Here is a 26761-nt window from a genome sequence, read left to right as displayed (position 1 = left end):
CCAATAAAGTGATACTGGAAACTACCAATTGGTGGGGGGGAATATTTACTGTACTGTCTTGCTTTACACCCCCCCCACCAGACATTTTGTCTCCAATAAGAGGGAAATCAGAAAGAACAATAAGAACTGGGTAGAGAGAGACCAACAGAGAAAGAAGTCTACAAGCGGTACCTGATTTATTCTGTAATACACATCTTCACAAAGTGCCCCGCCCTGATTGGCCCACAGGCATGTCACCCATCACCAGCTGATTCTCATAGCAGGTGGTGCCCCGCCTCTGCCGTCCTTGATTGGCTCCGAAATGTATACTTGGGGCCTCAATGTTTGCCTTATTGCTGTTTTGCTTATTCCCTGATAGTTGATTCATTGATTGGTTGATATATCGACTGATCGATCAATCAATTGATTGATTATTGGTATATTGGCTATTGGTCCTTGAATAGAGGGGAAAGATTATGATGAGGTTTAATGGTCTTTCGGTACTAATACGCAAGCACACACACAAACACACACACACACCTTTTCTCAGTATCAGCAGTGGTGTTGCTGTTAGTCATGTTCACACATAGCTCAGTATGAAAGAAGTATGAACAAACAATTCTCAGAAGCTATATGGTGTTTCCTGCCGTGTGTGTGTGTGTGTGTGTGTGTGTGTGTGTGTGTGTGTGTGTGTGTGTGTGTGTGTCTGTTTTTTTGTGATGGCTTCTCTATATAAGTGTAATTTCTCAGAAGCACTGAGGAGAGGCTGTGACTGCCTTGTAGACAGATACAGCATCTTAAAGACGCCAGAAGTTCATGCAAAGGTATGTTCTATTCCATATGTGTCTCTGAGACAGGGTTTACATTGCTTCCCAGAGTGCAAACCTGTAAAAAAGAGCACACTAACTCCAAGTGAAGAAGAGGAAAGTTTGTTTAGTATCCTTTTACACCAGAGGTGGAGAACCCTCCTCCTGAGAACTACTGTTTTGTATCCTTTTACACCAGAGGTGGACAACCCTCCTGGAGAACTAATGTTTTGTATCCTTTTACACCAGAGGTGGAGAACCCTCCTCCTGGAGAACTACTGTTTAGTATCCTTTTACACCAGAGGTGGACAACCCTCCTCCTGAGAACTACTGTTTTGTATCCTTTTACACCAGAGGTGGACAACCCTCCTGGAGAACTAATGTTTTGTATCCTTTTACACCAGAGGTGGAGAACCCTCCTCCTGGAGAACTACTGTTTAGTATCCTTTTACACCAGAGGTGGACAACCCTCCTCCTGGTGAACTAATGTTTTGTATCCTTTTACACCAGAAGTGGTCAACCCTCCTCCTGGAGAACTACTGTTTTGTATCCTTTTACACCAGAGGTGGAGAACCCTCCTCTTGGAGAACTACTGTTTTGTATCCTTTTACACCAGAGGTGTACAACCCTCCTCTTGGAGAACTACTGTTTTGTATCCTTTTACACCAGAGCTGGGCAGTCCTCTTAGAGAACTACTGGTTTGTATCCTTTTACACCAGAGCTGGACAGTCCTCCTCTTGGAGAACTACTGTTTTGTATCCTTTTACATCAGAGGTGGACAACCCTCCTCTTGGAGAACTACTGTTTTTTAGCCTTTTATACCAGAGGTGGAGAACCCTCCTCCTGGAGAACTACAGTTTTGAAGCCTTTTATACCAGAGGCGGAGAACCCTCCTTCTGGAGAACTACTGTTTTGAAGCCTTTTATACCAGAGGCGGAGAACCCTCCTCCTGGAGAACTACTGTTTTGAAGCCTTTTACATCAGAGGTGGAGAACCCTCCTCTTGGAGAGCTACTGTGTATGCAGGCTTTTGTTCCAGCCCTGCTCCAACACACACTTTACATTTACATTTTAACCTAGAACCGAGCTCTGGGAGACAGCAGTAGTGAGAGTACGTGGTGCTGACACAGATCCTCTCCATTCCACCTGGTTGGAGCAGTTCAAGAGTGTGCAGAGACTTAGACACCCAGCCCTGAGAGGGTGGAGAGGAGGACCTGATGGTCCACAGTGTCAAATGCAATAGATAGATCTAGGAGGATGAGAACAGAGGAGTGAAAGAGTCAGCTTTGGCAGAGCGGAGAGCCTCCGTGACACAGAGAAGAGCAGTCTCGGTTGAGTGAACCATCTTACTTCCATTTTGAAGTCAGAAGGGGCGCAGCCAGTGGTCAGGGATGAGTTGATGAGGGAAGTGAGGAATGGGAGAAGGTCTCCTGATATGGGCTGGAGCGGGTAGGAGGGGATGGGGTCAGGTGGGCAGGTTGTCGGGTGGCCAGACCACACCAGTCGCATGATTTCATCTGGAGAGTAAGGGGAGAAAGAGGTCAAGGCATAGGGTAGATCTGTGTGAGTAGGGCGAGTGGACTCAATGGGCTGAGTGTATGAGGAGAGGATGTAGTTAACCTTTTCAAAGTGGTTGACAAAGTCCTCCTCAGAGAGGAAGGAGGGAGGAGGGGGTGGAGGAAGAAGATGGAAAATAGATTCCTATGGTGAGAGGCAGAAACTTAACATTTAGAGTGAAAAAAGTGGCTTTAGCATCAGATACAGAGGAAGAGAAGGTAGAGCGGAGGGTGTGAAAGGATGATAGGTCCTCCAGAAGTGACGTTTTCCTTCATTTTTGCTCAGCTGCCCGCAGCCCTGCTCTGTAAGCTCTCAAGGAGTCACTCAGCCACGGAGCAGGAGGGGAGGAAAATGGACAGTGTACATCATAGGATGCGGAATGGGAGGAGTGTAGGGTTTAAGAGGCAGAATCAGGAAACATGCGGTAGAAGTATTTTGCAGAAGGGAGATATGATAGGATAGAAGAGGAGAGGAGAGAGAGAGTGAAGATTGTGAGCAGTGTATGACCATTTGGTTGGGGTTAAGGATGGAGGAAAGGGAGACAGAAAAGGAAAGAAAGTGGTGATCAGAGACCTGGAGGGGTTGCAGTGAGATTAGTAGGCAAACAGCCTCTAGTAAAGATGAGGTCAAGCGTATTGCCTGTCTTGAGAGTGGGACTGGGGAAGGGTGAGGTCAAGTGTATTGTCTGCCTTGTGAGTGGTCAAAAGAGGGGAAAGAAAGAGTTCATAGAAATGAATGGAAGGCAGACATCGGGAGGTTGAAGTCACCAAGTACGAAGAGCGGTAAGCCACTGTCAGGAAATGAGCTGCAAAGCAGTTTGACAAAACACAGAGTTACACATGGGATAAACAAATGTACAGTCAATAACACAATAGAAAAATCTATATACATTGTGTGCAAATGTAGTAAGGTTAGGGAGGTAAGGCAATAAATAGGCCATAGTGGCAACTAATTATTGTTATTTATGGGGATATTGTTATTTATTATTGCTCTTTTGCACCCCAGTATCCCTATTTGCACATCATCATCTGCACATCTTTCACTCCAGTGTTAATGCTAAATTGTAATTATTTTGCCATAATGTTTCTGTTTTCTCTTTTTCCCCATTTATGTCGGTAGTTGGTTTGAATGAAGATGGCAAAGAATGCAGTGTGGACAGTCTTCCTGTTGACCTTTGGTGTTACCACAGGGATGACAAAGTTATATTCATTCAAGCGATACCTCTCCGTCCATTCTAGCAGCAGGCTACACCGAGAATGGAACAGCTGGATAGGGGAAACAGCTCGAGCCGCACCAAATGGAATATAACATTGCGGAATGACACAGTTTCATGTGTACGACATCTAAAGACCTGCATCACTATACTGAGAGCGTTTCAGTTTCTAAAATGATGTATTTGTGTGTTTTTGGAGCGTTGATCATGTTTTTTTTTGCTACCTTATTGCACAACGAGGATGTGAATCACTGGTTGGGGTAAGTTTCTCAACAACAACAAAAATGTCTGGATACTTCTATAACATGCCATCAAAATTAGCGATTTGGTTGTAAAAAAAGCTAACTTCTCCTTTAAACTGGAGCATATCCAGGCTATCTGTGCTTACAGTTCAAGTCAGCCCGAAATATACAAAGATTTTAACAAAGCAGTCCGGACCAATAGGAAAGTCTACACGTCCTCCGTCAAGTTCCACTCCCTGCATTTCCTGCTGACTGAAGCTATTCTCCTCCTGAAACAAAATCCAGACCAACAGGATTGTTACACCACACACAGAAGAACCAACAAGGAGTTTGCAGGTGAAGTGAACAAGGAAATCCGTTTTGGCTTATTTTCCTCCAGCTCTTTGAGATAAAGACACGTTTTGGCTCAAGTCCTACCCAGTGATGGAAGAAAAGGAGAAGGTGTGGATTCCGCCCTGTGAGGTTTTTAAAGTTACTGACGTACTGTGTACAAACGACAAAGCACCAAAACACAGAATGACCTGGATTGAAAAATGGTCGTTCCAGAGGGTGAAATCAACCCAGCACGTCTGCTTTTCTACAGTCAGTAAAACATAATATGCAGTCTACAGTACACCCCTCCCCAAGCTCCCTCTGCCACAGGGTCGCAACTTTGGTTTTAGACTTGGGGGGACATATATATACATATATTGTTATGGGGGTAGATCAGCTTTAATGTTGCAGATAGATTGTGGCTTCCACCAATGTAATTGTCTGCCTCATTTCCAATCCCCATATATGTTTTTGTATATATATATACACACAAAAACATATATGGGGATTGGAAATAAATATATATACACACACATACATAACACAGTGTACACTTATATATTTTCAATATATTTTCCTTTTCCTACTAGCCCTCCCCTAATTGGAGTAAAATGGACAACACTTAGGCTTCTACTTCCAGCTTATACATAAACAGTATATTTTACAATAGTTATCTTTTGTTTGTTTTTAGTCCCATCCTTTAGCTCCATTCAACCCCTCCCATCTCTGAACATCATCTAGTTTTGATTTCTATTTGCCATATATTTTTCAACTGTGCTGTGATGTTTCACAAACGTTCTGAACCTTTCTATTCTCATAGATTCTACATATTGTAAATTAAAAATGAGTATTATTATATTATCGATCGATTGACTGACTTTTTAAATCACCCAGCAGTGCTATTTGCAGAGGAGGACATAACTTGCAAGGGGGTCTGGAGTTCCTCCCATTTCTGAGGGCATCTAAATCACATTTCCTGCATTTCTACACAATCTAATATGACCCATGGCCCTTCTTGCCATCTCTATTAAGAACAAAAAGTAAGCAAAAAATGCCCACAGTCATCAAGCTAGGTGAGAGATTATTTAATATGTTTAAGTGATTGATAAGACTGAACTATATCAATGATAATTCAATATTGTGTTGCACCTGTAACCAATTGCCTCAAAAATGAACAACTCTTACACATAAAGTACAAAGACTTAACTTTGATTGTCTTTAAGACATTCTCTATATCAAATTTCAGCCAGACCGCCCAGCCAACCCAAGCCGCCTACACGCCTGACCCCCACCAGTCTAGTCAATAACTCAACTCTCCCCAACAGTTTCCTTCCCATATTTGTTTTTGTCTCAAGGGATAGGTTTCATAATTAAAAGTTGAATGAAAACACACATACACCTACACATTAACACACAGAAACAGTACAGCCTTCATATAATTTAAATCATAGGCCTAATAGTACTGTAGCTCTTTTTACTTGCACACAATATAGCTGGGTCGCCCTGTCCTGCCCCTAGGGGTCCACGGCCCTGTTGCGCACCAACCCAACACACCCCACTCAGCTTTAGGATCTTAGTGAAACATTCATTATTGGTTTCAGGTGTGTTAGGCCAAGGCCAGAGTGACAACATTACAACAGCAGACCCCCAGGGCCAGGACTGAGAAGCCCAGCAACTAGGGATTGCCTAAAGTTTCAATACAGACTCCTTTAGTCGTACAGTATTCCATATAAAGCATCCATAGCTTATGGATGTGAGATCAAAGAAGACTCTGCTGGAATTTAGCCAGCCTTCACAAGACCACAACATATGCAAACATGTCCCCTTGTGTGCTTTACACCTCCAGCAGAATAATACAATTTCTGAGTGCATGATATTCAGTTTAACTGGCATATAGTACGTTCTACAGATGGTCTTAAACTGCAGTAATTTATGTCTGATATATGAACATGACTGGGCATTCATACATATCTGTATCCATTCGCCATCATCAATAGCGTCTACCAGGTCTTCCTCACATTTTTTGTGTCATCGGGAAAAGCCTCTATCATCCCTTGATACAGTTTGGAAATCAACTTTAGAGGTTTGTCAGACTGCCTTAAATTAGCATCTAGCTTGTCCAGTGTTTGCTGGACAGAGAGAATGAAGTGTTATATCTGCAATAATTCACCTCACCTCTGTCACAGACTTGTCTTACCCGGCTGCCTGACCCTGCTGAGACCCGTCACCAGTCGATCCTCTTAAAATGAGGCATGACAAAGAATTACTTGAGTACATTTATCCATGACACTATCCAAGAAAATAAGTGGTTTAATAACAGAAATGACCATTATTCCCAGATCCCAGACTGTAGCTTTACGATTAAGCTGTTGTCATTAAGCTACTGTAGGTCTACCCATCAATTCAAGTTGGAACTTTGTATCATTCACTGAATATACTGCAAAATTCATCTGAGCTCCATAGACTGGTCTTACCTGGCTGTCTGACCCTGCTGGGAATCTGCCAATCTTCTTCTAGAAAAATATCTCAAGAGAAAGTCTCTCCTACTCTGCTCTCTTCAAACTAGATCTAGCATATTGGCTGATATAGCCCAGTTATACAAAGTAAGGGCCATGTGAGAATCTCTGGTAATTTCACATATTTCTTAACTTTTATATTTCATTTGATATTGCCTATAGGGTGCAAAATTACTGCGACCATGGCTGGCAAGTGAGCTGCGTCACATACACCTAAAATAACATTGCGGGACTGCGGTTGGGTTTGGAACCAGTTCTTGTGGGTGGGAGTCGGACAGAAAGCCAGCTGGTGTGGGCGGGAGCTGGATGAAGAAATCGGTCCTGTGTAGACCTCTACTGTGAACCATAACAGTGAAGCCTGTAATGTTAGAGCTGTTTATTACTGAGTGTTACGTACGCCTCTAGGAAGAGGGAACGCAACACCCTGCTACAACTCAACTCCCGTGGAGTGAAAGCGGTAAGGGACTGTAGGTGCGAGTAAGGATGACAAAGGCAGAGAATCTACCGTTTACAGGGAATTTATTTCTTCATACGGTAAATTTGGGGAAAAGGGGCTGAACGGAATCAAAGCAAAGAAAGTAAATGTCAAAGCCCCCTCTCCTACCTTACGTGCCTACCCACTACTTACCTAACTTCGCACCACCTGCTGCGCTAACAAAAATACAGGGGGTGGTCCACCCAGGGCTTACCTAGTGTACATACTACAGGTTTTGTATGCCCGCGGGCCTCTTACCTAAGCACTTCCTAGGTGCCTTCCTCTTCCCCCCGGGAACAAATGAAACAGAATAATACAAACATAATTAAGCAATTTCAAGAATCAAAAACACAGTTCTATTGGCACACGCATACCTCAAATCAGCAGCTACAAAAATACTTAACAAAACCTGTCTCTCAGCCACAACCAAGATAGGACACACTCATCTCTCTCAGCAACAACTAACATAGTACATACCAAAGCTCTTTCTGAGAAACAACCAACATATGATATAACCCTTAGCTCTATCTGAGCAACAGAACACTGGCTTATATAGGTGGAGAAGGAGTCTAATGGGATACAGCTGTATCCTGACGAGGGGGCGGGGTCAGCTCTCCAATTAGCAATGGGGCCAACCAATCAGCTGCTTGGGGGGAATTTCAGGAAGCCATCCTGAATCACACACATACAAAACCACAACACAGAAACTGGGGAATGTAACACTGTGTGTCCGTGTGAAAAGTTGGGAATTAGCTAGGGAAACTGACAGATCAATATAGTTACATTGCCATACTGACAAATACAACTCACAATGCACTGAAAAAAGGTCTGAATATAAATATTCAGTCGTTTGGCCGATGGTTTCATCGTTTGATTCAGATGTAGTTGGATTGAAGCAAAAATAATAGCTAATGTTTTAAGCCAACTTTTGTCCATGCGACCTGTATGCTCTCGTTGGCTAGTCCTCGCTACATGTTTGTCGTCAAACCCACTGGCTCCAGGTCATCTATAAGTGTCAAGGCTGTGGGTAACTGGTGAAAGAAGTCAGGCACAGGAGAGCTGAGATGCGTGGACAAGGTATTTAATACAAGATAACACCAGTATAAACACAATACTACGGTGCGGGAAAAATACCGGTACCACGAAATAAAAGGGCGTAATAACAAAACCCTGTCACAGCATTCGTGGAAGAGAGAATGGGACCAAGGCGCAGCGGGTTGCGTGCTCAACATATTTATTAAATAAAATGAGACCACCACGGAAAAACAATAAACAAACTAACGACAGGAACAGCGAACCAGGCTCAACAAAAGCAGTGCTCTCAAACAACCACCCACAAGTGCCAAACAAAAACACACACCTATTTATAGGACTCCCAATCAGAGGCAACTAGAAACACCTGCCTCCAATTGAGAGTCCAGCACCCAACCTACACATAGAAAACTACCCTAGAACATACACAACTCAAACCCTCTGCCACGTCCTGACCAAAACTAATACAAATACTCCCTCTGCTGGTCAGGACTTGACAAACCCAGCAACAAAATACCAGCCGTCAGTAACAGCCTGAACAATAGAACAAACACGCACACAAACATGGGGGTAACCAGAGGGTTAAATAATGAACATGTAATGGGGGAATTGAAACCAGGTGTGTAGAAAACAAAGACAAAACAAATGGAAAATGAAACGTGGATCGGCGATGGCTAGAAGGCCGGTGACGTCGACCGCCGAGCGCCGCTCAAACAAGGAGAGGGACCAACTCCGGCGGAAGTCGTGACAATAAGTCTTGGCTAGGTAAAGCTCCGCCTTATCTCAGCTCACTGGTCATCATAGCAACACCCACCCGTAGCACGCGCTCCAGCAGGTATATTTCACTGGTCATCCCCAAAGCCAACACCTGCTTTGGCCACCTTTCCTTCCAGTTCTCTGCTGCCAATGACTGGAACGAATTGCAAAAATCACTGAAGTTGGAGACTTATATCTCCCTCACTAACTTTAAGCATCAGCTGTCAGAGAAGCTTACCGATCGCTGCAGCAGTACACAGCCTATCTGTACATAGCCCATCCAACCAACTACCTACCTCATCCCCATATTTGTTTTTGCTTTTCTGCTCTTTTGCACACCAGTATTTCTGCTTGCACATCCTCATCTGCAAATCTATCACTCCAGTGTTAATTGCTAAATTGTAATTATTGTGCCACTATGGCCTATTTATTGCCTTACCTCCTTACTTCATTTGCACACACTGTATACAGATTGTTCTATTGTGTTATTGACTGTATGTTTGTTTACCCCAAGTGTAACTCTGTGTTGTTGTTTTGTCAGACTGCTTTGCTTTATCTTGGCATGGTCGCAGTTGTAAATGAGAACTTGTTCTCAACTGGCCTACCTGGTTAAATAAAGGTGAAATAAAAAATAAAAAATAAAAAACTTTGGACTGGTGAGATATACAGTATATATACAGTATTATGTATTATTTGAAATGTAAAGTCTCATAGTTTGATCATCTATATAAATCAGACCTGGGTTTAAATAATTTCAAAGACTTTGAGTGTTTGCTTGAGTCTGCCTGCAGTGTCAGATAGGTGGGGTTTGCAATTTGGGGACTTTTATTTTGGTTTATTAAGCCAGGCAAACAAAAAAATAAGGCACATATAAAATATCTCAAAACCCAGGTCTGATTGAGATTATCATTAGAAGCTCAAGTTCCTCTGCAATCTATTGAGAATATGTGATATGAGAGAATATGCATCAAACTAATGCACATAGGAATAAGAAAATGTTGTTCTAATTAATAAGTAGTACACAGGGAACTGGTAGGTCTTAGAAAGTAATGTATTGTACCTAAGTGCATTGAGGACGTCATCCCCACAGTGACCTTACGTTCATACGCCAACAAGAAGCCATGGATTGCAGGCAACATTCGCACTGAGCTAAAGGGTAGAGCTGCCGCTTTCAAGGAGCAGGACTCTAACCCGGAAGCTGATAAGAAATCCTGCATTGCCCTCCGACGAACCATCAAACAGGCACAGTGTCAATACAGGACTAAGATCGGATCGTACTACACCGGCTCCGACACTCGTCAGATGTGGCAGGGCTTGCAAACTATTACAGACAACAAAGGGAAGCACAGCTGAGAACTGCCCAGTGACAGGAGCCTACCAGACGAGCTAAATAACTTCTATGCTCGCTTCGAGGCAAGTAACACTGAAACTTGCATGAGAGCATTAGTTGTTTCGGATGACTGTGTGATCACTCTCTCCGCAGCCGATGTGAGTAAGACCTTTAAACAGGTCAACATTCACAAGGCTGCAGGGCCAGACGGGTTACCAGGACATGTACTCCAAGCATGCGCTGACCAACTGGCAAGTGTCCTCACTGACATTTTCAAACTCTCCCTGTCTGAGTCTGTAATACCAACATGTTTCAAGCAGACCACCCTAGTCCCTGTGCCCAAGAACACTAAGGTAAGCTGCCTAAATGACTACTGACCCGTAGCACTCAAATTTATAGCCATGAAATACTTTGAAAGGCTGGTCATGGCTCACATCAACACCATTATCCCAGAAATCCAAACCCACTCCAATGTACAAACCACACCAACAGATCCACAGATGATGCAATCTCTATTGCACTCCACACTGCCCTTTCACACCTGGACAAAAGGAACACCTGTGTGAGAATGCTATTCATTGACTACAGCTCAGAGTTCCACACCGTAGTGCCCTTAATAACCTGTTGGGGCTAGGGGGCAGTATTGAGAATTTTAAAAAAAATATGTGCCCATTTTTAACTGCCTCCTACACCAACTCAGAAGCTAGGATATGCATATTATTAACAGATTTGGATAGAAAACACTCTGAATTTTCTAAAACTGTTTGAATAGTGTCTGTAAGTATAACAGAACTCATATGGCAGTCAAAACCCTGAGACAATTTCTAACAGGAAGTGTATATCTGATGTGTTGAATTACTTTTAAGCCTATGCCATTGAAACACACAGGGACTTATTAATCATTGAGCACTTCCTACGCCATCCACTAGATGTCACCAGTCTTTACAAAGTGGTTTGAGTCTTCTACTGTGAAAACTGACCGAACAAGAGACTTGGAACGTTGGTCATAAGCGGATGGCCGATGCTACTCTGGCGAGCGAGTGCATGTTTGGGTACTCTCGTTCCAATACGTTTTAAAAGAGAATGCAATCGTCCGCCTTGAATATTATTGAAGTTCTGATTGAAAAAGGCCCTAATTATTTATGCTATACAACGTTTGACATGTTTGAACGAACGGAAATATTTTTTTTTCCCTCTTTGGTGAAGACAAATCCGGCGGGCGTCGTTCATGTTTTTGAGTAGCCTACAGGACGCGCTAACAACACGGAGCTTTTTGGACATAAATTATGAGCTTTTTCGAACAAAACTACATTTGTTATCCTCTTACATCTAGATGTTCCGCTAGCGGAACACCTGCTCCAATATCCAATGATAGGCGTGGCGCGAATTACAAATTCCTCAAAAATACAAAAACTTCAATTTTTCAAACATATGACTATTTCACAGCATTTTAAAGACAAGACTCTCCTTTATCTAACCACACTGTCCGATTTCAAAAAGGCTTTACAGCGAAAGCAAAACATTAGATTATGTCAGCAGAGTACCAAGCCAGAAATAATCAGACACCCATTTTTCAAGCTAGCATATAATGTCACAAAAACCCAGAAGACAGCTAAATGCAGCACTAACCTTTGATGATCTTCATCAGATGACACACCTAGGACATTATGTTATACAATACATGCATGTTTTGTTCAATCAAGTTCATATTTATATCAAAAAACAGCTTTTTACATTAGCATGTGACGTTCAGAACTAGCATACCCCCCGCAAACTTCCGGAGGAATTTGCTAACAATTTACTAAATTACTCACGATAAAACGTTCACAAAAAGCATAACAATTATTTTAAGAATTATAGATACAGAACTCCTCTATGCACTCGATATGTCCGATTTTAAAATAGCTTTTTGGTGAAAGCACATTTTGCAATATTCTAAGTACATAGCCCAGCCATCACGGGCTAGCTATTTAGACACCCGGCAAGTTTAGCACTCACCAATATCACATTTACTATTATAAAAGTTTGATTACCTTTTGTTGTCTTCGTCAGAATGCACTCCCAGGACTGCCACTTCAATAACAAATGTTGGGTTGGTCCAAAATAATCCATCGTTATATCCGAATAGCGACGTTTTGTTCATGCGTCCCAGAAACTATCTGAAATGGTAAAGAAGGGTCGCGCGCATGGCGCAATTCGTGACAAAGAAATTCTAAATATTCCATTACCGTACTTCGAAGCATGTCAACCGCTGTTTAAAATCAATTTTTATGCCATTTTTCTCGTAGAAAAGCGATAATATTCCGACCGGGAATCTCCTTTTCGGCAAACAGAGGAAAAAATCACAAAGACGGGGGCGGCCAGGTCACGCGCCTAAGCCCACAGTCCCTTGATCGGCCACTTGAGAAAGGCGATAATGTGTTTCAGCCTGGGGCTGGGATGACGACATTCAGGTTTTTCCCGGGCTCTGAGCGCATATGGACGACGTAGGAAGTGTCACGTTAGAGCAGAGATCCTTAGTAAAAGATAGAGATGGCAAAGAAGTTCCAGAAATGGTCAGACAGGGCACTTCCTGTAAAGGAATCTCTCAGGTTTTGACCTGCCATTTGAGTTCTGTTATACTCACAGACACCATTCAAACAGTTTTAGAAACTTTAGGGTGTTTTCTATCCATATATAATAAGTATATGCATATTCTAGTTACTGGGTAGGATTAGTAACCAGATTAAATCGGGTACGTTTTTTATCCAGCCGTGAAAATACTGCCCCCTAGCCATAAGAGGTTATGGACCTGGGATACCTGGAAGTGCCTTCTGATGAAGCTAATCAAAGGTAAGGGAATATTTACATAGTATTTTAGATCTCTCCAACATGGCGCCTAGTCTGTATCGCAAAGCGTATTTTTCTGGGCGCAGTACTCAGATTATTGCAAAGTGTGATTTCCCAGTAAAGTTCTTTTTAAATCTGGCAATGCGGTTGCGTTCACGAGATGTTAATCTATAATTCTTTGAATTACAATATAATATTTTACCAATGTTTTCGAATAGTAATTATTTAATTTGTTGTGCTGATTGACTGGCGGTATTGGAGGGAAAATATTTCCTCAACATCAACGCCATAGTAAAATGCTGTTTTTCGATATAAATATGAACTTGATAGAACAAAAAATGCATGTATTGTCTAACATAATGTCCTAGGAGTGTCATCTGATGAAGATTGTCAAAGGTTAGTGCATAATTTTAGCTGGTTTTCTGCTTTTGGTGACGACTGTCTTTGCATTGACAAAACATTACACACAGCTATTTTCAATGTACTGTCCTAACATAATCTAACTTTATGCTTTCGCCGAAAAGCCTTTTTGAAATTGGACAACGTGGTTAGATTAAGGAGATGTTTATCTTTCAAAAGGTGTAAGATAGTTGTATGTTTGAGAAATTTGAATTATGACATTTAATTGTTTTCAAATTTGGCGCCCTTGATATTTCACCTGCTGTTGATAGGATGTACCAGGGGTGGGACGCTTGCTAGGGTGTTAGGGTGTTCAATTCCCAATTCTCATCAAGGGGCTGTAGTGGAGCAGGTTGAGAGCTTCAAGTTCCTTGGAGTCCACATCACCAACAAACTAAAATGGTCCAAGCACACCAAGACAGTCGTGAAGGGGGCACGACAAAACCTATTCCCCCTCAGAAGACTGAGAAGATTTGGCATGGGTCCTCAGATCCTCAAAAGGTTTTACAGTTGCACCATCGAGAGCATACTGACCGGTTGCATCACTGCCTGGTCTGGCAAATGCTCGGCCTCTGACCGCAAGGCACTACAGAGGGTAGTGCGTGCGGCCTAGTACATCACCGTGGCCAAGCCTCCTGCCATCCAGGACCTCTATACAAGGCGGTGTCAGAGGAAGGCCCTAAAAATTGTCAGACTCCAGCTACCCTAGTCATAGACTGTTCTCTCTTCTAGCGCATGCAAGCGGTACCAGGGCGCCAAGTCTAGGTCCAAGAGGCTTCTAAACAGCTTCTACCCCCAAGCCATAAGACTCCTGAACATCTAGTCAAATGGCTACCCAGACTATTTGCATTGCCCCCCCCTTCTGTGCTGCTGCTACTCTCTGTTATTATCTATGAATATTCACTTTAATAACTCTACCTAAATGTACATATTACCTCAATGCAGATGTGGCTAACTACTCTGCCATCGTTGTGAGGTTTTAATCCCCCTATGAGATATTCAAGGTCACCAACATCAAGACAAACTCACCATTAGCGCCATTAGGTGATTGTGAAGTAGTCTACACAGTAGTGAGCACTGGAGAACCTAAGAGCAACCTGAACTGCAAACTGGTGCGAAATGATGGAAAAATTATTCTGAGAAGCAGTTTTTTGTGCATTCATCAGAGCATCAGATACAGGCTACATAATACTCTATATTATGTTATTATTCACTGTATATTACTGATCCTTCCCCTCCACCAATGTACAATGAACAGTGTTGGGGGTAACGCGCTACAGTAATAATATAACATTTTGCGGTAAGGAGCAATATAACAGAGCACTGTTCCAATTTGAGTAATAACATTACAGCTATTGATCCAAATCAATATTTGTGGTGATTATTCCCTCTCTATTGGCGCAGTATTTTAAATCCCCCTGCCCCAGATTCTAATTGGTTTCATCCTCTCACCAAGTTCCTGTTTACACACGCACTACAACTAACTGCTTTAGTGAGGAAGATAAAAAATGACAGAAGTGTCTAAAACCTTGACTTTCTCAGCGTGGAAGTACTCCCATTACTTTGATTTGGTTGGACAAAATGGCAAGAATATAACAGTAAAATGTAAACTACGCCCAGGCGAGAAACACCTCTCCACTGCTAGAAACACGACTTCCAATCTCCTCCAGTACTTGTAATGTCACCAACACGAAACCCATAGTGACAGACTCCCCCTACCGAGATTTGACCACTGCTGCTGAGGGTGACTGTAGGCCTAACTCATCCAAACAACCAATGCTTGATTCGAATCGTTCAGGAGAACAGGCTGCAACCCAGGGAGCCGAACAAGCTTGTAGCTGAGTGTTTGTAGTAGATTTTGGGGCTGTTATTATTAGGCTTCTTGTGCTGGTGCATAGGCTAGGTAATGTAACGTTGACATTGTTTACACTGAGTGAGGTTGCCCAACATTTTGGGATAATATAAAGTACAATAACCAGTAACTAATTACTTTTCCCAGGGAGTAATACAATGCTGTGAAAAAGTATTTGCCCCCTTTCATATTTTCTCTACTTTTTGCATATTTTTGATACTGAATGTTATCAGATCTTCAACCAAAACCTAATATTAGACCAAGGGCTGCAGAGTTACCTGTAGTTGTTCATGTTGTCTGTCTGAAATTGTATAATGACTTGGTGCTGCCTTTCTTGGCCAGGACGCTCTTGAGAAAGAGATTTCAAATCTCAATGAGCCCTTCCTAGTTAAATAAAGGTAAAAAATAAAATATAAATGGAACCTGATTGAACAAATAACACAACAATTCCATACTTATTTCATTTATTTCATAAACAAAGTTATGCAACACCCAATGCCCCTGTGTGAAAAACAAATTGCCCACTTGCACTCAATGACTGGTTGTGCCACCTTTAGCTGCAATGACTCCAACCAAACGCTTCCTGTAGTTGTTGATCAGTCTCTCACGTCGCTGTGCATACATTTTGTCCCTGGCTTCTTCTATAGCCCATAGAAATGCACTGAATAACATTCATAAATGGCAAAACACACAGCCAAAAAAATTTATCATATGGAATAAGGTTTTGAAGTGTCTTAACCATATCTAAGACACAAAACTACATCCATACATTTTTTTTAACTTTCAGACAACTCCCTTGACGCTTGTGAGTCTCACCTTTTCATAGTGGTCATACGGGTTTGTAGGCCAAACCATTTGGACGGTACAGACGTTTTCATGAGAAGACCGATTTTCGGGAAGGTTCATGGTCTGACAAACACTGCTGTAGCTCAGCCACTTTCCACTGCAGATGCGGAAGACCGATATAGGCGGATGCGATGGATTGAGACACAGCCCCTGCAAAAACAGATATCTCTGGCTTAAACAGGCGGATTTTTGATGTGGATGTTTTTATTACGTTAATTAGATGGATGCATGTCAAGTGACTCTCTGGGGTAACCCACAATGATTGATCTGTTAACATTCTACATTCTCTTTTGGGGCTGTAGCCACAAAGTACGTTTTTTATGAGAATTATTTTCTACTCTGTTTTTGAAATTTGTTCAGATGAAATGGTCTTAGTCATGTGTAATTAGTCAATTTCTTTACAATTTTACAATTTTAGAGTATCCTTAAAGCAAAGGGATTGGAAGACATTTTATCAAGGCGGTACACAGTCACCCATTAAGTCTGTATAAGGAGTATCTACAGTAATTAAGACATCACTGTTACAGAAGGAGACGACTTTCCCGCTGGACATGGCACCAAATTCTATTGATGACAAATACGATGGCTGCAGAGACGAAGCCTTTAAGAGGGTGGATGGCTACTACCTCCCACATGAGAAAAACACCACCACTAACTTCATAAGAGCCTGGGACATAGCAGAGAAACATGCATCCATTCCAAAAGATGGTCTGCAAAAATTGCATTCCGTCTCTATGTATTCGTACACAAATAACAAACCCCAACCTCCATCCGAATCCATCTACCTAGACTTCAACGAAGCAGTTAGAGAAGGCAGATATGGGTATGGAAGATCATTCCAGTACCATTCCCTGCACTTCTATCTAACTGACGTCATTCAGATTCTCAAACAAAGTCAAACATGTAGGACCACCTACCGTAGAACCAATGTGTATTTTGATCGAAATGTTCTAAACAAAGAGATCCGTTTCGGATTCTTTGCCTCCAGTTCTTTAAATAAGTCATTACATATGTTTGGCAACACGTCCTGCTTTGAGATCAACACATGTTTCGATGCTAACCTGACATATTACTTTGCCTATATCAATGAGAGTGAGGTTTTAATCCCATCCTATGAGGTCTTTAGAATCACTGCTGTCCAGACAAACACGTGGTGTGATGTCGTCTACACACTAAATAGCACCGGAATATCGAAGAGCAACATGAACTGCAGATGGGTTTACAATGGAGCAGAATCAAATCTGAGAAGCAGCTTTTATACATTCATCAGAGCATCGGATACAGACTACATAATGCTCTTTACTATGTTGATAATTATTGTATTTCACTGATCATTCTGCCCTGAAACAATGATACAATGATACAATGAGGAATCTTAACCAATTTCCATATCACAGTTGTAATGATCCTGTAAAGAACAACTCTCTGTGCTTGTATGATTTTCTTTCCTGACATTGTCATTTCGTTTTGGTTTTAAAATATTGAAATAAAGGAGCTTTAAAATGTGCCCTGCAGCTTTTGTTGAAACCAATAAAAAAACCCATTGAGAATGATTAAATCTCATGTCATCTTTATACACTGCCTGTAAATCTGGTATTAACCTATAGAGCCAGCTCTCTGACCAAGCATACAGGCTGCATCACATCTGGCCGTGATTGGGAGTCCTATAGGGCAGCACACAATTGGGCCAGCGTTGTCCTGGTTTGGCCGGGGTAGGCCGTCATTGTAAATAAGAATTTGTTCTTAACTGACTTGCCTAGTTAAATAAAGTTACAAAATAATAATAATAATAAAATCAGTAGACCTTTTCAGACAGTCTGCAGACAGGAAACCTGAAGTCTTGTCACGCCCTGACCATAGAGAGCCCTCGGGGTTCTCTATGGTGTTTTAGGTCAGGGCGTGACTAGGGGGGTTCTAAGTGTTTCTATGTTGGTGTATGTGTATGGTTTCCAATTGGAGGTCGGCTGATAATTGTTGGCTCTAATTGGGGATCATACTTACTGTGTTCCTTTTCCAACCTGCGATGTGGGATATTGTTTTGTTTCTTATGTGTGCGCTACGTACTTCACATCCTTATTTCTTTTTTCTTTTATTTTGAAGTTTCACAATCAATAAAATGTGGAATTCCACTCACGCTGCGCCTTGGTCCGATTATTTATATAACGATCGTGACAGAATATCCCACCATGTCAGGACCAAGCAGCGTGCCCAGGAGGTAAAGGAGAGTTGGACCTGGGAAGAGATAATGGGTGGATGCGAGACCCTTCCTTGGCGGGAGTCGCCGAGGAGTAAAAGAGGACAGCGACGACGCCGGGGTCAGCGGCCACAAACAGCCCAAGGGCAACCCCAAGATAATTTTTTTGGGGGGGCCCTTGGGGCGGTCGGCCGAGCCGAGGACAGAGCCAGAGACCGTCTGGGAGTCGATGGAGCAATTGGAGGAGGGAGATCGTAGAGAGATGTTGGTTAGGTGTATTCTGCAGCACACTCGCCCTGAAGAGCGTGTCATCAGTCCAGTGAAACCTGTGCCGGCTCCACGCACCACGCCTCCAGTGCGCCTTCCCAGCCCGGTACGTCCTGTGCCGGCTCCCCGCACTCGCCCTGAAGAGCGTGTCATCAGTCCGGTGAAACCTGTGCCGGCTCCACGCATCAGGCCTCCAGTGCGCCTTCCCAGCCCGGTACGTCCAGCGACGGTTCACAGTTCAGAGCTTCCAGTGACAGTTCACAGTTCAGAGCCTCCAGTGATGGTCCACGGTCCAGAGCTTCCAGTGACGGTCCACGGCCCGGAGCTTCCTGCGCCGGTCCACGGCCCGGAGCTTCCTGCGCCGGTGCCATGGCCGGAGCCTTCCACTGCGCCGATGCCCAGTCCAGGCACGGTGTCCAGTCCCGCTCCATGGCCGGAGCCTTCCTCTGCGCCAGTGCCCTGTCCAGGCACGGCGTCCAGTCCCGCTCCATGGTCGGAGCCTTCCTCTGCGCCAGTGCCCAGTCCAGGCACGGCGTCCAGTCCCGCTCCATGGTCGGAGCATTCCTCTGCGCCAGTGCCCAGTCCAGGCACGGCGTCCAGTCCCGCTCCATGGCCGGAGCCTTCCTCGGCGCCGGTGCCCAGTCCAGTGCGCCTTGGTCCGATTATTTATATAACGATCGTGACAAGTCTTCTACAAAACAACCTCTACCGGGCTCCAGTTCTGGTAAGTTCACTGTCATTCAATCAAGAAGATGATGGTCACACATCCTCAAAGAGCTGCAAACATATTCACAAATGTGGTTCCGCCTAAACTAAACACACCTTTTCCTGGAAATTTGACAAATAGCAACCAGTGGTCATCCATAACTTTGTTACAACCTAAGTGACCGTAATCATGACTGACCAGTGACCACACAGTGCAAGGGGAGAGTCTGGGACTTTCAGACTTTCTAATAACTTAAAAGGCAATAAATGAAGGCTATTGTGTGCAGTAAATTCAAGAAATCATGTGAGTAAGTGCGGTCAAAAAACTATACTGCTCCCCCGTCTAACCAAGACTCCTCCTTGTAGGCCTGACTTCCTCCCTCAAACAACCTTTCCTCCTCCTGTAGCCACCGCACCGGCCGCAAGGGGGGTATTCATCTCCAATAATGGCTTCACACTAATAATACAACTAATAACGCTCTGGTTATTGTATACAAATTGGCTATTTGGCTCTAACAGGGGATAAGGCCTTAAGCACTAGCATCCTGTCCAGGGGGCGTAATTGTACTGTACATCAAGCTTCTTCATGCTACAGAAGATAGCCTCTTGCTGTTCTGGCTCAGACAAGGCTACTTACATATGCAAATCATAGTTTGTCTGAAGTAGTGTAGGGAGATACTAGTTTGGTAGAATGTATGTTTGGTAGAGTCTATGTTAAAGCTGTTTTAGACATATTTGTATAAAAGACAGAACATTCAGAGCTCCATGTATGTGTGTGTGTGTGTATATATATATGTGTGATGAAATATTAGGTACGTACCTCAATGATTTATATTTACCTGATTGAGATATATTCCCTTGTTATCAGTGCACCTGTAACAACCTCTACCTAAGTTTTTGGCTCCCCCTGTTGCCCATTCATCGTACTGTGGTAAGTGTGTTAGTGATGGGTTGAAGGCAGGAAGTTGGGCCTTCGGGTGGGAGGGAGTCCTAGCTAGACGCGGGTAATGTATAGTCTTTTGACCATACATACACACAAGAGAGTGTAAAGCTGTCATCAAGGCAAAGGTTGGCTTCTTTGAAGAATCTCAAATATAATATATATTTTGATTAAACACTTTTTTGGTTACTACATGTACATGATTACGTGTTATTTCATAGTGTTGATGTCTTCACCATTATTCTACAATGTAGAAAATAGTAAAAAAAATTAAGAAAAACCCTTGAATGAGTAGGTGTACCCAAACTTTTGACTGGTCCTGTATATCTATATTTTTTTACAGGACAAATGTGAGGGTGCACGTGCCCCATGACGTTTCTGATGGTACGTTCTGTTTTGTTGTCATGTGCACTAGAATGTGTGTAAAAAAATATAAAAAATAAAGAAATGCATTGAGTAATTTTACATCTCCTGTCCTCTTTACCCACCATGTGTAAATCCGTTGTAAATCTTCAGAAGATAATATTTCATCTCATTAAAAACAATGCCACTTGTTCTCAGGTTGTTCTCTGATTGGTTTAAAATTGTAAGCAGCAGCAGTAGCACCCCTTAGCAACTAACACGTCAAATAGGAAGCTAAAAGCTCTATTGCTAATCTGATCAACACTGTCAGGGTTAGTAGTTTCCTGTGTCTGATGTCAGAGCACAGTACAGCTCAATCTATCAACCACAACGAGGAGAGAGATGTCTCGTTCCAGGCCAGCTATATTGCTGTTGAGTTTGACGCAGCGACAAATGAGCATCAGATCGCTATATCATATGATGTGGTTAACTGATATGTTAAACACTCATCCAGTAGTTGTGAGATCTGGCAGGCGACTTCAATGTAGTCAGTCTGGAACGTGGCCAACTTCATGAGTGGTGTTGGAGGAGAGAGGGGGCCGGACTTGGTTATGAAGGAAGCTTTCAGCAGCCATCTTGTTGACTGGCAGAGACAACAGAGGCCATAGAGTGGCAGTGAACTGTCAAACATCTGCTGTCTATTCACAGGTTAACTGTCATAACATCTACTGTCTTTTCACAGGTTATCTACTGTCTATCCACAGGTTATGACAGTTAACAGTTAACCTGTGGATAGACAGTAGATTTTAAATGGCATAACATCTACTGTCTATCCACAGGTTAACTGTCATATCATCTACTGTCTATCCACAGGTTAACTGTCATAACATCTACTGTCTGTCCACAGGTTAAATGTCATAACATCTACTGTCTATCCACAGGTTAACTGTGATATCATCTACTGTCTATCCACAGGTTAAATATCATAACATCTACTGTCTATCGACAGGTTAAATGTCATAACATCTGTCTATCCACAGGTTAACTGTCATAACATCTACTGTCTATCCACAGGTTAAATGTCATAACATCTGTCTATCCACAGGTTAAATGTCATAACATCTACTGTCTATCCACAGGTTAATTGTCATAAAATCTACTGTCTATCCACAGGTTAACTGTCATAAAATCTACTGTCTATCGACAGGTTAACTGTCATAACATCTACTGTCTATCCAGGGGCACGTGTCACCTCACATTTGCCCTGTAAAAAAAATACATACAGTACATTTGGAAAGTATTCAGACCCCTTGACTTTTTCAACATTATGTTACATTACAGCCTTACTCTAAAATGGATATAAATTCCTCGTCAATCTACACACAATAACCCATAAGGACAAACCAAAAATGGGTTTTTGAAGTTTTTGCAAATATATATAAAAAATAACAACTGAAATATCACATTGACATAAGTATTCAGACCTTTTAAAACGTGCCCCTGTTTCCCATATGGGCATGACGTCTCTGGTCATATGTTCTGATTTGTTGTCATGTGCACAAGAACTTAATAAAACCAGCAAAGAAAAGCATTGAGCAATATTATATCTTCTGTCCTCTTTATCCACTATGTGTAAATCTGGTATAAACCTACAGAATATATATTACATCTCACTTAAAGCAACTCCACTAGTTCTCAAGTTGTTCTCTGATTGGTTTAAAATGGTAAGCAGCAGCAGCACCCCCTAGCAACTTGCACCTCAAATAGGAAGCTAAAGTGGCTCATCTGATCAACACTGTCAACACTGTACATGCAGGTAGGACATATAGAAAAACCTATTGTTGACTTTAAAATGAGTCATAGTTACAGACATAGTTTTACAGAGAAGTAACACTTAGTCATGGCTTTGAAATAGACTTGAGGCCAAACATTAACAAGTAGACTGGAAAACTGATTCTGTCAGAGTGAGATGGGAGGGAGAGCAGCAGCAGGGTTAGTAGTTTCCTGTGTCTGTGAGGTCAGAGTGAGATGGGAAGGAGAGCAGCAGCAGGGTTAGTAGTTTCCTGTATCTGTGAGGTCAGAGTGAGATGGGAGGGAGAACAGTAGCAGGGTTAGTAGTTTCCTGTATCTGTGAGGTCAGAGTGAGATGGGAGGGAGAACAGTAGCAGGGTTAGTAGTTTCCTGTATCTGTGAGGTCAGAGTGAGATGGGAGGGAGAACAGTAGCAGGGTTAGTAGTTTCCTGTATCTGTGAGGTCAGAGTGAGATGGGAGGGAGAACAGTAGCAGGGTTAATAGTTTCCTGTATCTGTGAGGTCAGAGTGAGATGGGAGGGAGAGCAGCAGCAGGGTTAGTAGTTTCCTGTATCTGTGAGGTCAGAGTGAGATGGGAGGGAGAGCAGCAGCAGGGTTAGTAGTTTCCTGTATCTGTGAGGTCAGAGCTCAGTAGTGCTCAATCTATCAACCACAACGAGGAGAGAGATGTCTCGTTCCAGGCCGACTGTATTGCAGTTGAGTTGCACGCAGCAACAAATAGGCATCATATTGTCTATCCACAGGTTAACTGTCATAACATCTACTGTCTATCCACAGGTAACTGTCATAACATCTATTGTCTATCCACAGGTAACTGTCAAAACATCTACTGTCTATCCACAGGTAACTGTCAAAACATCTACTGTCTATCCACAGCTAACTTTCATAACGTCTACTGTCTATCCACAGGTTAACTGTCATAACATCTACTGTCTATCCACAGGTTGCTTTGACACTAACTGTTGTTTTGACACTACAATAAAACATATCTCTAAGAGATGGAAATTATAATAAGTATCTTATACAGTAATGTTGACACCTGCATAGTTACATCTGGGAGTCTGAATGACATTTATCTTTGTCAGGTTGTTTGCATTGTGGTTGTGGTTTGCACCAAACTCAGGCTGATAGTGACGGTTTCGCACCTTCAAGAGGTCCTCAAACTTTAATGTGGGTTCTGAGAAAAGATACCTGTTAGAGGAAAACAGCTAGTCAACCCCTGCACCATGTGGTCAGTCAGTTGTCATGGTCACAGTCTCTCAGGTTGTGTGGCTGGTAATGACATCAATGGATGAGTTCCAGATATGTTTATGCTGTCTTGCCAACTCCTACGTGCTACTGAAAAATCCTGGAACTCATCCAGTGAGGTCATAACCAGTCACACAACCTGAGAGACTGATGACAACTGACTGACCACACAGGGTCTGCATGACTTTGTTCATGTATTATCTTCGTGCTTCAGTGTGGGAATAGGGTTTGTGGTTATGTCTGCTTGCAAAGTAATTTCTCTCACCTGGTATAAGTAGATCTTATCAGAGAGTCTGCAAAACACAAGTCCTGAAGCTGAACAATACAAAACTACCTCTGTCGTGCTCCAGTCTGGTAAGTTCAACTACCAGATCATTATAAGCTATTTGTATAATGAATATAATGATTTCCAGTATGTTTGTTTATCAGCTCCTATATGGTGCTATTGCAATTAATCCCATTTTTCTATTTATTAAAAGTGAATAATATCAAAGCTATGTTGTATCATGTTTGGTATTATTATGATGATTGGTATGGTCTCCATACATGTTGTTTTAGTACAGGTGCTGTTAAAGTCATGGGGAGAGACAACATCCTAACCTTTGCTGTGCTGTGTGTCCTCCATGCTTGGTCTCTGGGTGTGGACTCCAAGATGGTAAGATGATCTCTCAATCTGGAACATAGAAATAGAAGATTACTTCTGGAAGTGTTTTAGCACATAGGCCTTTTCAGCATTGCTCACTATCCAGCATCAACTGGATAGTTGATTGTTCTGTTTGTTTGTTCTGTAGAACTATAGGATTTTGAGATGAGAACCTTGTTATGAAAGGGTATTACCAGCATATGGTCGTGCTATAGTTCATCTGTGAACAAGATCGCTACAGTTAAACGTTTTCATAAACCATTCCTCTTGTTTTTTGGGCTGTTTTTCCCCTCCTTATTCTCTGAAGGTTCATCTCCGTCAGCCTGGTCTCAATTCCCTCAAACCCTTAGACATGGTCCCTTACTGTGTTGACGACATGTATAATGGCTGCACTGAACAAATGCACAACAAGGTGCAGAAGGAATATCTGGAACATGAAATTAGAAATGTAGGGTTCTTCAAATAAGCCTGGATGAAGGCAGAAGGATGTGCAAAAAATGTGAAGCAACGATTCCAAAAGGACAAATCCAAGTACAATTCTAAAGACAAACTTACACATGATCATATCAAGGCTATCTGTGCTTACTCAGGAGGTCAAACTAAGATATACCCAGTGTTCAACCAAGCAGTCCGGACCAATAGAACAGAGTACACAACCTCCTTCCAGTTCCACTCCCTGCATTTCCTGCTGACTGATGCTCTCCGCCTCCTGAAAGAAAACCAACAGGGCTGTCACACCACATACCGGAGAACCAACATGGAGTTTGGCGGTAAAGTTAACCAACTAATCAGATTCGGCTTCTTTGCCTCGAGCTCTCTTGACAAGGGAATTAGTCAATCATTTGGAGAGAAGTCCTGCTTTGAGATAAAGACATGTGCAGGAGCTTATCTCAAGTCCTACCCAGTGTTGGGAGAACAGGAGAAGGAGGTGTTGATACCACCTTTTGAGATGTTCAAAATTACCAAAAAGGAAAAAGGCCAGAATGTTCTTAACTGTAAATCTCTCTTCAAACTGGAGAGTGTAGGGTTCCAGTACAATCTGAATTGTAAAGCTGTTTAGGAAAATACAGCAGTCGAACTGTATGTTAGTCAATGAAGCTCTCTCTCATTCAGAGAGTGAAACGAAACAAGCTGGGTTGCTTATGCATGGTTGTTCCCTGTGGATTCCCCCATCACTGTAGACCTGTGTTATATACTGTATATTCACATTGTTCTTCTTCTGCCAGGTCCTTAGCTCCATAATGTAATGCCCACACAGGGTTAAATCTAATATAGAAATCCTGCTCCCAGCAACTTCATCATAGGTTACAGTATCTACACACCTGGGTTCAAATACTATTTGAAACATTTTCAAATAGTTTAGCTGCGTTTAATATGGCTTGCCTATTGCAATGGAACCAATAGAACAGTCCCCAAAGTACAAATGCTGCCCATCTGGCACTCCAGGCAGGTTAAATAAAACGCTCAAAGTATTTGAAAGATTTAAAATAGTATTTGAACCCAGGTCTGGTCATACATAGCATTTACTGTAACTATATTTACTGTAGCATTAACTGTAACTATATTTGCTGTAGCATTTACTGTAACTACATGTACTGTAGCATTTACTGTAACAATTTGTACTGTAGCATTTATTGTAACTCTATTTACTGTATACTTTACTGTAACTGTAATTACTGTAGCATTTAATGTAACTATATTTACTGTAGTATTTACTGTGACTATATGTACTGTAGCATTTACTGTAACTATATGTATTGTAGCATTTACTGTAACTGTGTCAATATAGAAACATGTATTCACTAATGTGGTGTAATTTATATTTAATTATGTTTCTATCATATATTTTGAGCACTTGCCCTGAAGCATCAATAAAGCATGACTGAGCACAATTAAAGCAGTTCAATGGGATTCAAAGACCACCGGCAACAAGTGATTACATTGTGCATTCTCCACAACTACCAGAGGGGAGCAGCATTTCATGCATAAAACAGACCGACTATTTTCAGCTACCTCTCTTCTCTACATCAGTGGTAACCACCTCTAGTCCTGGAGAGCTACAGATGCAGGCTATTATTCCAGCCCAGCAATAAAAACACTCAATTCAACATTTCATCAACTCATCATCAAAGGCCTTAAAGCCACAGTCTTCTTTAAATGTGTATACCAGTTACAATAGAGTAAATACATATGAGATTTAAAGATGTAAATAGCACTAGGGACATGACAGTATCTGTAGTGCTCAAGGAATGACATTCCATTACATCAGGAGTGTCTTAAATAGACCCAAGGCCTGCTGTTTGTGGTATTGTATTGGGAGGATGTAAGGGGGAGCCTAGAAGCGTTGGCCAGGGTAGACTTACAACCACTCAACAGCAATGGCTCATGTGAAGAGCAATATGGTAATGACTCTATCCTATAGTACGTTATCAAGATGAGCCATACGCCTTGTGTCAATACACCTGTCC

At 42.3% G+C, this 26761-nt stretch overlaps 1 protein-coding gene and 1 pseudogene across 1 annotated transcript; both read left to right on the top strand.

Annotated features, from left to right (window-relative positions):
* Positions 1-6806: 6806 nt before the first annotated feature.
* Positions 6807-17474, top strand: LOC123744172 (T-cell ecto-ADP-ribosyltransferase 1-like). The gene is made up of 3 exons (XM_045722621.1): positions 6807-6817; positions 7030-7081; positions 16671-17474. The coding sequence occupies exons 1-3, from the start codon at positions 6807-6809 to the stop codon at positions 17472-17474; spliced, it is 867 nt and encodes a 288-aa protein (XP_045578577.1).
* Positions 17475-24227: 6753 nt separating this feature from the next.
* On the top strand, positions 24228-26139 carry LOC106610415 (erythroblast NAD(P)(+)--arginine ADP-ribosyltransferase-like; annotated as a pseudogene).
* Positions 26140-26761: the final 622 nt, after the last annotated feature.

Source organism: Salmo salar, chromosome ssa08, assembly GCF_905237065.1.
Source record: "Salmo salar chromosome ssa08, Ssal_v3.1, whole genome shotgun sequence".
NCBI lineage: Eukaryota > Metazoa > Chordata > Actinopteri > Salmoniformes > Salmonidae > Salmo > Salmo salar.
This window is presented reverse-complemented; position numbering and strand designations above follow the sequence as displayed.